At 51.0% G+C, this 12,985-nt stretch overlaps 1 protein-coding gene across 1 annotated transcript; it reads right to left on the bottom strand.

The window, feature by feature from the left end:
• Nucleotides 1–1,783: 1,783 nt before the first annotated feature.
• On the bottom strand, nucleotides 1,784–8,116 carry LOC102033526 (keratin, type II cytoskeletal 7-like). The gene is made up of 9 exons (XM_005430248.2): nucleotides 7,679–8,116; nucleotides 6,328–6,542; nucleotides 5,220–5,280; nucleotides 4,851–4,946; nucleotides 3,951–4,115; nucleotides 3,346–3,471; nucleotides 2,574–2,794; nucleotides 2,196–2,224; nucleotides 1,784–2,082 (listed from the first exon to the last, which is right to left on the bottom strand). Exons 1-9 carry the CDS (start codon nucleotides 8,114–8,116, stop codon nucleotides 1,784–1,786), a joined length of 1,650 nt encoding a protein of 549 aa, XP_005430305.2.
• Between the last annotated feature and the right edge of the window lie 4,869 nt (nucleotides 8,117–12,985).

Raw genomic sequence — 12,985 nt, forward strand, 5'->3', positions numbered from 1 at the left:
AGATGCTGTGAGTCAGCAGGGAGGTCTTGGAAGCAGAGTGGGACATGGGGGAATAAATTCCAGCCCCTGTTTCTTGGTGAGCCTTCCATGGGCACATGAACCTGCCCACACCCTGTGCTACTCCAGGCTGGACGCAGGGATTTCTCCAAGGGTGATGCAGAGCTGGCTCAGGGGCCTTTGCTCTACCATGGGGAGCTGTGGGAAGGGAGGAGCTGCAGGGCTGGTTTGTTTTCCTGTGATTCCAGCTGTCCATCCAGCTGGGCTGAGTTGTCACCATGGCAAGATCCTCCCAGCCAAGTTATAGAGACCCATGAGGGGGTCACTGTCCAGGGGAACTGGGCACCTTGCAGAAGTCCAGGAGCATTGGGACAATACTCAAGCATCTGGTGGGACTTTTGGGGTGTCCTGTGCAGGGCCAGGACTGGGATTTGATGATCCTTGTGGGTCCCTTCCCAGCCAGGATATTCCATGATTCTATGAACCTCACAGAGAAAAGGGAGAGGATGATGTGATTTCTCCTGAATCCATTTCCTGAAATTGTGAGAGAGGGTTTTCCCTCCCTGGAAGGGATGATGGAGGAGCATATCTAGCCACATCTCCAGACCCTCCTCTTTGTGTGAGTTCACATATTTTAAGGAAGGTGGCGGTTGAGGAAGAAGCCCTTGGTGCTGCATTTTGGGAAACTGCACTTTGCTCTTACTTTCTTCTAAAATCAACCCAGTCTTGTGAGAGCGTTTCACAGGTGTGGTGTGGGATTTTTTTTCCTGTTCCTCCCTGAGCTGGTTCTCACTGATTTCCTTAAAGAAGGGCCTGGCTGCCTTTTTGTTCCATCTCCAGACATCCCAGACACTGTGAGAGATCTGAAGCAAACTACATACCCATGGATGGTAAATAGCCTCCTTTCCAGACTTCCTTGTGGCCACACTAATCAGTGGATGGAAAAAAGGTATGCAAAGGTGCTTCAGGAAAGAGAGCAGACAAAACCTTCTTGAAGCTCCAAACTCCACCCATTTGGAGACTCAGGTTTGAGGAAATTTCTATGATTTGCAATATGAGGGAGGAAAATAAAGCCCAGGCAGTGCAGCATGAATTATGCATGGAGTTTATTGAAGGTACAGCTGAAAGTCTGGAGTAAGCAAAGGGTAATAACTCTGTTCACTTACACATGAAAAGCTTTAACTCCGTCTATTGCACACAGGAAAAACAACACATGCACTTAACTACAGAAATATAAGGTGCTCATTGGGGTGTAATTAAAATCTGCTCTACCAAACGCAGTGTAGCAACCTGGACCAATTTGCATAAGCATTCCAAACCCTCTTGTAAACAGGAAAAATTGGATTTTCTGCTGTCATTAAAGAAGTAAATTACAGCTGCAGCTTTGTCTTGGACAATTAAATTGTGGCTTCTCTGAAGTTGGGATGACCAAATTTTTCATCCTTTTGCAATAGCTGCATTAAAAGTCTCTGCTGGAAAGGGGTCAAGCAGGGCAGGGTGACCGAAAAGCCAAGATGATGAGTGGAGACAGGGATGGTCTCTGAAAAAAAAATCTCACCTGGCTGGGAAGTGGGGGGGGAGGGGGGGAACAGGGGAAGGTGTCCCCCAAGACCCCCAAGAAAGACGTCGGGGAGAGGGTGGGTTTTGTCAGGCTAAGGGTTTAGGCAGAGCGATGTCCTAGCGCATGGTTGTGTGATCCCTGTGGCTGTCAGAGGGAGGGGGAATACTGTTTTATTGCAGAAATGCTGGTTATTATAAAATCTGCCGTCTCGGGCCCCGCCGCTCTCTACCGGGTCGTCCTGACGACGCGCACGGCTGTGCTGAACCTGTTCCCGCAGACCCCCGGGGCGCCCGGGATCACGCCGGTGAGCACCTCCCTCCCCACGCAGGTGACCGCGCTCCTGGCCCCGAATCCCGCCCCGACCTTGGGAACGCAATCCACGCTCCGGGTGCTGAACCCGGCGTTGCCGAAGGACGAGACCATGCCCAGCCCCGCGCCGGCCCCTCCGCTCTTCACGGTGCATTTGCCTCCGATTCCAGACAGGGATCGGCACTCCCCGACCGTGCCCCCGCCGCTGACCACGGCTGCGGAGAGAAGCAGGCTCGGTCACGCCCGGAGCAGCCAAAACCCGGCTTAAAAGGAGCGTTGCAAACTTAAAAAGCTTGTAAGGAAATCAAGACGGGGTTCATTAACTCACCTACGCTCACAGGGTTGCCGGTGCATATCCTGTCAATGAAAGAAACGTGTCAGAGATGTATTTAGGGACACATTCCTCAAATTGACAGGTAAATAGAGCCCAGCCACTGCCTCCTTAGAAACCTGACATGTCCTTCGGCTCGTTAGGGGTACCCTGCTGAGAGATGCTTGCCCACCAAAGCACTGCAGGGTTGTGTCCCTAATTCCATGGTCATACTAATATCCCATCCTCTTTTTGGATGGGAGTGTGATCCCCTCTGCACCCAGCGGGAGGGAAAAGGGACCCTCCTCCCCTCTGCAGCCCTGGGTGCAGCATTTCTTTCTCCTCCTGTTGTCTTTCCTGATCATCCTTACAAAGCGCATCCAGGGCTGCTCTTACCTGCTCTCTTCTCCCTCCAGCAGCGTCCTGTATGTGGCAATCTCAATGTCCAGGGCCAGCTTGACATTGAGCAGCTCCTGGTAGTCCCTGAGCAGACAGGCCATCTTGTCCTTGGCCTGCTGCAGAGCTGTCTGCAGGTCAACCAGCTTCTGCCGGGCGTCCTTGAGGGCGCAGTCTCCTCGTTGCTCGGCATCACAGATGGCTGTCTGCAGGGCTGAGATCTGGGGACAGCCACAGGAGGACATTCCCACAAAGCTTCAGTCAAGCAAGGTAAAGCCCATCCAGTCCCATCTCCTGCCATGGGCAGGGACACCTTCCACTAGCCTGGGCTGCTCCAAACCACATCCAGCCTGGCCTTGGACACTTCCAGGCACAATTCCTCTGGGCAAGAGGGCAGCCAAGGGTGATATTGAGGGGTATCTCCACAGTGTTGCTCATATATTCCTCAGTGAGGAAATTCCCGAGAGACAAGATTTAGGCTGGATTTGTGGTGGCCAAGCTATTTGGGATGAAGGGAATGGGATCTGTTGGCTGCAGCCTCGTGGGAGCTCACAGCAAACAATTATTCTGGTACCGCCAAACCCATGAACTTCTTATTTGCAAAGTGAGAAATAAATCTGCTTTTTTGTGTGCATGAGCAGCAGATGAGAAGTTAAAATAGACATAATCTGGGGCAGGGGGTTCTTTGCAGCCCCACAGGATGGGAGCTGGTAGGACAATGCCCTTTGATGGAGGAGCTGTACTCCCAGGTGGATCCATCCCTTGGTCCTACCTGTTTCTTCACATTGTCCGACTCACACTGCAGCTTCTGGATCATCCTGTTGAGCTCGGCAATCTCACTCTGGTTGTTCTTCAGGTCATCACAGAACTTGCCCCGGCTGCTGTGGAGTTCCTCCAGCTGTTGCACGGGAAGGGGATGATGTCAATGCACCCAAATCCCCTTCCCAGGCCCCCCACCTCCCCCGGGAAGTTGGAAATCTCTCAAGCTGCACCAGGGTCAGTGCTCCCTGGGCACCACCCAGGCATGGCCTCAGCCTGGATAAGGTGAGAGTCTCCCCTGAGTCCTGGACTTGCTGATCTTGGAGGTCTTTTCCAGCCTTAGGGTTCTATGGTTTGCCCTTTGGGAGGTAATGATGCTCCTCGGAGTGCATGAAGGGGACATCTCTAAACACTTTGATCTCCTCTGCGTGTACCAAAATGTCTCAAACCACACTTTTAAGGTTGGTTTGTGTTTGGGGTTTTTTTGGTACAACTTTCTTAAGCAAACTGAAGCTAATACACAGTGTGAGGCGGGTTAAAGTTGCATCCTGGAGGATGGGAATGGTCTCAGGAATGGTCTCAGAAATGGTCTGTCACAGAAATTTGTGAAATACTCACCCTGGTTTGGTAGAAAGCCTCCACCTCAGCCTTGCTCTTCTGGGCAATCTCCTCATAGCAGCACTCCACGCTTTTGATGATGCCCTCCATGTCCAGGTCCCGGCTGTTGTCCATTTGCACGATGACAGAGGTGTCACACAGCTGACAGTCCAGCTGAGCCCTCTCCTGCAGGACCAGAGCATCAGTTCCATTCCCTCAACCAGCCCCAGCCAGGCCAGCAGCAACCCCAGCAAGGAGGTTGGAGGAGTTCTCTCCTGAACTCCCAGCATGGGGTTTTCCAGTTGGGCAACTTCTGTCCAGCAAGACCTGGCAGCTGGGACCTGTTTTGGTGGCACAACATGGGATAGCTGTGTGCAGTTCCCTAAGGGAGGGTGGGGAGTCCTGGTTTTCACCACAAGCCACTTCTGCATTCCTGGCTGTGCCAGTGCTTTCCTGGATTGGGAATCCTCACGTTCTTTGAGCCCCACTGACCCCTGCTGAGGGAGTTTAGCTCAAAAAGGTGTCTATGCAAAGTGTCCCCTGTGTGTTTTGTTAAAAATTTTGGAATTTTAAACAGAAGTGTTATTTCCATAAAAATATTTTGACTACTGTAAAAAGAAAAAAAAAAGTGCTAGAAACATTTGGCCAGCACAGGGATGGTTTGGATTAGAATTTGAGAGGTTTTCAGGCAAAAGATCCCTCCCCTTGTGGGCAGCAATGTAGCAACCAAGACTAATGCCTTCTCAAAGCAGGTGTGACAGCATTGTTGTCAAATACATCTAAAAGACATAGAGGTTTGGGTTGCAATTCCAGGATTTTCAGAAAAGACACTTTTCCCTGCACTCTTGGTGTAAGACTCGAGTGGGGAGAGCAGGAGATGATGCCTCAGCCCAGGGAGCAGATTGGGCCAGGAGCTCTTACCTCAGCATAGATGCACTTCAGGAACTCCAGCTGCTGTCTCAGGAGACCCACCCTCACCTCCAGCTCCTCCTTGGTCAGGTAGAGACAATCCACATCCTGGAGAGATACCAGGAATTTGGTGAAAGACGTGAAGGAACAACTGTAGCAAATCCCAGGTTTTCTTTAGATTAGGAGAAAACTCCACTATTTCCAGCCCTTAGCACTATGTGGGTTTGGGCTTCACGTGCTGAAAACCTCAGGGACGCCCTCCAGATTCCTTGGGTTGCCTCACTTTTGGGGCATCATGCTGTGCCATGGTGCCAGGATCCCCCACTTCTCCCACTGACCCCACACCCAGGGTTTGCCCACCCTTATCTGGCCCTGGCTCACCTTCTTGAGCACCACGAACTCGTTCTCCGCTGCCGTGCGCTTGTTGATCTCATCTTCGTACCTGCAGGAAAGCAGAGCAGGGGGATGCTGAGCCCTGGGGGTCCCATCTCCATCACCCAACCATCCACTGCAGACCATGGGAAATGGGATTTCACTTTGCACCTCATTTTTTCTTTTTTTTTTTTTTTTTTGCTTCATTGCTGATTCTTACCCCCTCACTGGGTTTTACTCAGCAGTCTTAGCCATGCCAGTGCTTTGGGTGGCTGGAGTCAGAGGACAGAAAATCCAGCCAAACCACCAGAAATGCAAGGCTAGAGGCTTGGGTTGCTGCTTCCAGCCCTTCTGCTTTGTGAGATGTTTTTCCAGAGCATCCAGGACTGTGCTCAGAGTGTTTATGGAGAAACTGGCCAAAATGCCCCAGGGGAAGTTCAGGAACTTGAGCAACCTGTGAAACTCCAGGGTGCAGTGGGGAGCACAGTCAGGGCATAATGAATCAGAAATTGGGACCTGCAAGAACTTTCACAAGATGCTGATTCTGTGAGTTGGACCTGCTGGGTAGTGGCTCAGCAAGAAAAAACACCTGAGATGGTGAACTCTGGGGAAAGTTGATCCAGTGACTTCATTTGTGGCTTAGCAGAGCACACAGGGAGATATTAAGGAGTATCTACAGCTTAGATTAAAAAAAAAAGAAATTCCCACATTCCCTCTGGGAAGAGAGAATGAATCCCAGCATGATGTGAGTAAAAGAGTGGGGTGGAGAAAATTGGCTGAGGGTTTTGTTTGTTTTGTGGGAATGGATGGCACTGGAGAAAACACAGGAACAGGTGGTGGGGGAGATTTGATATGGCAAACCACAGGGGTTTGCAGGAGGCAGAGGAAGAGTGGTTTCCAGTCCGGCTCCCTAAGGAAACTGGGCTTGAAAACGTCTCCCAGTCCATCTCCAGTGCAGCACTGGACGCCCAGTGCAGGAAATTCACCCAGTACTGCAGTGCCTTGCCCTGTGCCCCAGTTTGTTGATCCATCCAGTGCAATTTCCTTAGATGCATACTCAGGGACACCACCCAGGCCAGGAACATCCTCCTCTGCAGCTTCCCTGTGTGTGACTTACTTGCACTTGAACTCCTGAACCAGGTCCCGCAGGCACCGCTCCTCATTCTCCAGCCGCTCTCGCTCCCCCATCACACACTCCAGCTGCTTCCTCAGGTTGCAGATGAAGTTCTCAAACACAGGCTCCAAGTTTCTCCGGGATGCTGGGAGCACATACTGCTGCAGCAGCTCCCACTTGGTGGTCAGCACCTTGTTCTGCTGCTCCAGCAGCCGCACCTGGGCAGGGAAGAGATGGGAGGGTCAGGCTCTCCTGTCCCAGGGTTTCTGTACTTCCCAAGAGGAAAAGTGAAAATCAAATCAGAATTGCAAATGCTCGGGTGCTGCTGTCTCAGGGGGTTGAGTGGGACCAGCATCTTCTCTGAGCTAAACTGGTCCCACCCAGGACTCGAATCTCAGGCTGAGCAACATCAGTGCCTTCACTCTGTGTGGAGGCCAAGCCTGGGTTCAGCCAACGCTTGCTCAGCCAGACACTTCCACACCTCCCCCAGAACTGGATCCTCAGCCTCCCCATGGGCCCAGGGCAGTAACAAGTCTTTCTCAGCACTAAAAGCTCCATCCAGGACCTCATTTGGATGCATCTGATTTAAACTCCAATCGTGGATAGTTATCATGCCTTTACACTTCTAGATTAAAGGGCTCTCTAGGAGCTTGACGGGTCCTGAATAAGTCATTTTACAAATGGGAAGAAGCAGGAGTTGCTGCTCCTGGGTGGATTCAGTTTTTCCGGTTGCAGAACAACTCTCCAGGAAAATCAAGATCAGATCAGCCAGAGCAGATTTTCTTTGCTGTTTGAAAAATTCTTTCCCATAACAGCCCTCTAAACAGTTGTGAAAACTCTTAAATGTAGCCAAGAAAACAATGATAAATTACATCTTTTTAGGAAATCACTAAATAAGTTTGTTCACAGAGTGGAGTGATAAAGAAATTAAAATAGTTCCTCCCATTTTAACTAAATTCATCCTTCCACATCACTGTCATGAAACACAAACTATTTTAAGAATGCAGAAGTCCTTTGGAGTTTATAGATTTGTGAGAGCAACATCAGATTATACACTTGAAATAAAATTTCCTATCCTTCAGTGCTTCATCTCATCACTCACAGGTTTGGATTTACTATATCCCTGGAGCTGGTCCTGACCCTTTTAGCAGGTTGGTGACCATCCAAAGGTACAACACTGATGGTGTTGCCTTGGTGAAAGGCTAAAATCCAGAGGGTGTCCAGGCCAGAACCACCATGGCTCATAAGAAACGTTAAATACCAGGGCACCAGGAGAAATAGCTCCCCATGTTGTCTGTGGGGACATGCACCCTTCGGAGCCGAGGGACACGGGGTGGGGAAAGCGGGGTCTCACCTTGTCTATGAAACAGGCAAACTGGTTGTTGAGGTTCTTGATCTGCTCCTTCTCGTGGGTCCGCACTTGGCACTCCTCGGGGTCCACGCCCACACACAGGGGCTTGAGGAGCTCTGGGTGGATGCTGACGCCGCGAATCCCCTCGGACCTCCCTCCGCCGAGGCCAATGCCGATGCCGCCGCCGTAGCTCCCCATGGCCACGCCATCCCCCAGGCCTCTGTAGCTGCCCAGGCCCCCGAAGCTCGCACAGTTCCCAAAGCCCACGACGGTGCCAAAGCGGCCCCCGCCGTACGCGACGCCGCAGCGCCCGACACCAGCACCGCCGTAGACGCCGCTGCGGCAGGCGCCCCCCCACGTGCCCAGGCCGCAGACGGCAGATGCCGAGGAAAAGCCTCGTCTTCCCAGGATGGAGCCGGAGGTGTAGCACTGTCGGCTCATGGTGGCTGGGGGGGGGGGGCAGGGACGGCGACGCGGAGGAGCAAGAGAGGAGCAGGGCCTGGAAGAAGGAGATCTCCTTTAGCTCCTCTGAGGCAGAGCCCTTCTCCTTATATACATTTCAGGAGGTGCCTCAGATGCAAAAATTTAATTTATCCACTGGGTTTGGTCTGCCTGGCAGCAAGGAATGGCTTCCAACATTTTAAACCCACAGTGGGTGGGCAGTGACGGCGACGCGGAGGAGCAAGAGAGGAGCAGGGCCTGGAAGAAGGAGATCTCCTTTAGCTCCTCTGAGGCAGAGCCCTTCTCCTTATATACATTTCAGGAGGTGCCTCAGATGCAAAAATTTAATTTATCCACTGGGTTTGGTCTGCCTGGCAGCAAGGAATGGCTTCCAACATTTTAAACCCACAGCAAACACTTCTATCTCATATGAAATAATGTGGAAATTAAAATAAACTGCTTTGCTTGCAAGCTTCAGTTTCAGGACTTATATTTTACTTAATTAATCTGCTTCCTTATTGTGTAATTATAGTTTAGCAAAATAATTCAAGGGGGTTTTATTCATGGCTTGTTTACGGTTTGGTTTCACCACAGCGTTTAATTACATTTCAGGACCTCCTGCAAAATGTCGTGGGGATGCCGCCCCTTTCAGGGTCCGCAGCCAGCTCCGGGCGGGCTCTTGAGCAATGACCGCTGCTGACAGGGAGAGGGAAGGCGGATCCAGCCCGGCTCAGCACTGACGTTGTTGGGAGCGCTCTCGTAAGCATTTATTCCTTCCTCTTGTGGGGATGGCTGTGGCTCTTGGAGGGAATTCGGGTGCTGACCATCAGGATGGGGTTGGTGGTTTCCATACGGATGGAGCAGGAGCCGTATGAGGCGGTGCTGAGGATGAGTTTGGTCGTGGGGAGGATGCTCTGGGAAACTGGGGGTTCACAGAATCATGGAGTTATGGAATGATTTGGCTCGGGAGGGACCTTAAACCTCATTTCATTCCACCCTCTGCCCTGAGCAGGGACACCTTCCACTGCCCCAGCTTGTTCCAAGCCTCATCCAACTTGGCCTTGGTCACTTCCAGGGAAGGGGCAGCTGCAGCTTCTCTGGACAACCTTTGCCACAGCCCAATGGGGCTTCCACTGCCCCTTAGCGTACCTGAAATTGAAGATAAGGCATTTCTGGGAAATGAGAGTGATTTATTACTGAGGTATGTGCCCAGGGAAAGTGCTAAATTTCGAACATGGGACCGGGCCACACAGCAGATTCACTGGAACAGGAGAAGTAACAAGGAAGGGAAGTGTTACAAGCAGGTTGAGAAATGTCAGGTGGAGTGAAGGTTTTGCCCGGTCATCCCTTGACACACCTTTTTGACTTTAAATCCATCCAGTAGTATCTGGTAATGAGAAGGCACTGTCCTATCTTAATTAGAATTCTTCAAAAGATTTTTGAATTTGCTTGGAAACAAAGTTCCTTTTTTGCCTTAAAAAGGGGGTCTAATAGCAGAAACAAAAGGAATTGCAGAGCTTGCCCTGAGAAATCTTTACATCTTTGCTGGGGCAAAATTAACTGGTTCTGAGAGGATTCGGTGCTATTGTCAATGTGAAATGCACAGGAAGACAAGAAGAAGAATCAGGATATTTAGAATATTTTGAAGTATTTCCTGGAAAGATCTTCCCTTTTTTTTTCTTTTTTTTTAACAGATCTCATAATGAGTTGAAATGAAAAAAAATATTATATTTAATTATTATCACGTAGTGGTTCCATTATAGCTATGTTGGTCTGAGTATACACAGATGCACATCTTGCAATGAGATGTACTTTCATGAGTCATGGAATCATGGAATGGTTTGGGTTGGAAGGGACCATAAAACTCATCTCATTCCAACTCCCTGTTGTGGCCAGAAAGACCCTTCACTATCCCAGACTACTCTCATTCACAAGGACCTGGAGAAATCAATTGAGCTTTTGGACACCACATCCTTCATGTCCTTCGAGGTAACCCAGGCACTGGGACCTCTTGCATGCAAGTGAAAAGAGAAGAAATATTTTGGAGATGAGTTTTATTTTGAGCCAAAGCATTGATGCAATCCCTGGAGGAGACTCTGGGTGTGTGAAGCCAAACATGGAGCACTGCCTGGGGACAGGGCGTTCACGGGTAGGACAAAGCATCACTGAGCCCTTAGGGAGGTCCAGACATGACCTTCATGAACTTTTTTAGGCTGCCACAACCACGGGCAAGCTGAAAAGAGGGAGAAGCCAGGCTCCAGTCCTGTTTTCCATGTGGCTCAGCCCTGCACAGCTGCAGGATCTGAAGCAGCTCCTGCTCTGAGCTCTGCTGCCCAGCGGAACCACAGAGAGACTGCATCTCCTCTTCATGGCCAGAAAGACGTGGCCCTTTTCCCTTGAGGACAACAACTTTCCAGTTTTTCCAGCTGTGAGAAATCTGCATCTGGCTGGGGTCAGGTCCCAGTTATCCCCCATATCCCTGCTCAGCCACCGTGGATTGCCTTGTACCACATAAGTGACACACATTTCAGGGCTCTAGACCCTCCAAACCCCAGGTTTTGTTGGAAAACAGAGAAAATGCTGCTCATGGGACAATCACCCTCCACCAGCTGCAAGCCCTGAGATCCCTTCTTGTGTATGAAGAGTTGTTGGGCTGTTCCTCCACAACAAACCTGATCTTCAACCTCTGGCTCCTGCTCCTGCCCCTAAGAAGTGGCTCTTCCAGGTGCCCAGCCTTGCACATCAGAGGAAGTCAGTCCAGGGCAGCACCTGTGGTTTGCAGCTGCTGAGCTTTCACAAAGCCATTTCAGAGTCACATGGTGGAGGTTCCACCAACTTCAAAGCAGGAAGGACTCCAATGGGATTTGGGCTTCCCAAGAGAAGGTTTGCAATGGTTTTCATGCACAGGTCATCTTCCTTGAGACCTTTTCATGTGTCCTCGCTTTGTCCTGGCTGGTTGTGGGTGAGATGGTGTTGGCAGAGAGGGACCCAATCCTCTAAGGAGGACATGAAACCGCTTCTCTCAGGGATTCATCTTTGATTTAAACCCACAGCTTCCACCCAGGTTTACAGGGGAAACCCCTGAGCTGCTTGGCCCTAAACATTCCTTGAGCTGTGGTGGCTTTCATGAGACTTTAGAACCTTTGAGATTTACATGTGCCCAGATAAATTCATTCCACTTAAGCACCTACTAAACTGGGACCTGCTAAGCCACCCCTGCAGACAGGGAGAGCCTGGGGACATTTCCAACCTATTGTTGGGATTCTGGATGAAAAAAACATCCAACAGCCTCCTGAGTCTGCTTTGTGCCAGTGAGAAAAGTTCTTTTTAAGACCCTCTCCTTGAAAAACAGGGCTGTCAGGGCTGGTGCTGGTGGTGTGCTCCTCCCTCCCTCCCTGCAGGCTCAGCAGTTTTTGTGGCTCCCTGCAGAAGGGACACAAAGTCACCATCAAAAGGGTTAATGAGGCTCCCAGGACACCTCCCACTGGTTTTGCTGGTCCTGCTCTCCAAAGGTGGATGTTCCATCTCTTAAGTGCAGCTTGATTCGGCTCCCACATCAAAGCAGACAGGGATTAGTGGGGACAGGGGTAGAGATGATGGTCTGAAACTGGGAACCAGTAACCTTGCTCCACAGCCACTCCTCACCCTCAGCCTGGGTCATCTCCGTCCATTTATGCTGCTTTGGGCAAAGAGATGGAAAAGAATTCCTGAGGTTCCTTCCAGGCTGTTCCATGATTCCTGCCCATATGTACCACTTGCATTTGAGGTGTTTCCAGGCACAACCTTCCCAGAACTTCACCCTTCCTTCTGCTGGACTGTGGGTCCCCTGTGGTCCCATCGCCAGTGTTGGGGTGTTGTGACAGTCTGCTCAGAGAGCAAACTGAGGAAACAGGATGCACCTGTGTGCCCTGGCAGCCAGGAGGGACACCACCTCCTGGTGGCACCAGGCCCAGCCTAGCCAGGCCAGGGAGGAGGATTGTCCTGCTTTCCTCTGGGCTGAGGCAGCCTCACCTCCATTTGGGGGGCAGATTTGGGTGCCACAATATAAGGAAGACCTAAAGATGTTGGAGAGGGTCCAAAGGAGGGACATGGGGGTCGGGAAGGGTCTGGAGGGGCCACACGGAGTCAGCCTGGAGGAGACTGAGGGAAGACTTGTCAGGGGCTGCATCTTCATCTCAAGGGGCAACTCTAATCTCTGCTCTCTGTGAGCAGGGACAGGACCCAGGGAACAGCTGGAGCTGTGTCAGGAGGGTCAGGCTGGATATTGGGAAAAGGTTCTGCCTGCAGAGGGTGGTCAGGCACTCAACAAGTTCCCTAGGGAATGGTCATGGGCACAAGTCTGCCAGAGCTCCAGGAGCCTTTGGACAGCGCTCTCAGGCACATGATTTTTGGGATTTTTGGCATGTCTTGTACAGGGTCAGGAGCTGGACTGATGATTTGGGTGTGTGCTTTCCAACTCAGGATATTCCATGGTTCTATAAACTGTCCCCCTCAAGGTGGTGTCTCACACGAGGAACACATGGAGCCACCTTTTGGAAGAGACGAGGAGGTTTCATACCAACCACCACAAGCATCCACACCTTTCTTTGTACCATTCCTCCTTTGCACAGGAATTTGTGAGGCATTTTGACGTCATTCAGACAACTTTGTGCCAGTGCTCGGGGCTGTGGGACCACAAGGGCTCTAAGTAATGGGATGGGATCAGAGTGGTGGTCTCAGGATAAAAGAAAAACAGCCAGAAAGGAGCACTGGAGAGAAGGAGCCCCCCGAAGGCACAAGGTGTCCACTGGAAGAGTTTTTTGGGGAAAGGTTGGCAAAAAAATCTCCCATGGGGAGTGCATCAATGTGGAAGTGGGAAATAAGGCTGTG

This window comes from Geospiza fortis, unplaced genomic scaffold (genome assembly GCF_000277835.1).
Source record: "Geospiza fortis unplaced genomic scaffold, GeoFor_1.0 scaffold635, whole genome shotgun sequence".
NCBI classification, from domain to species: Eukaryota; Metazoa; Chordata; class Aves; order Passeriformes; family Thraupidae; genus Geospiza; species Geospiza fortis.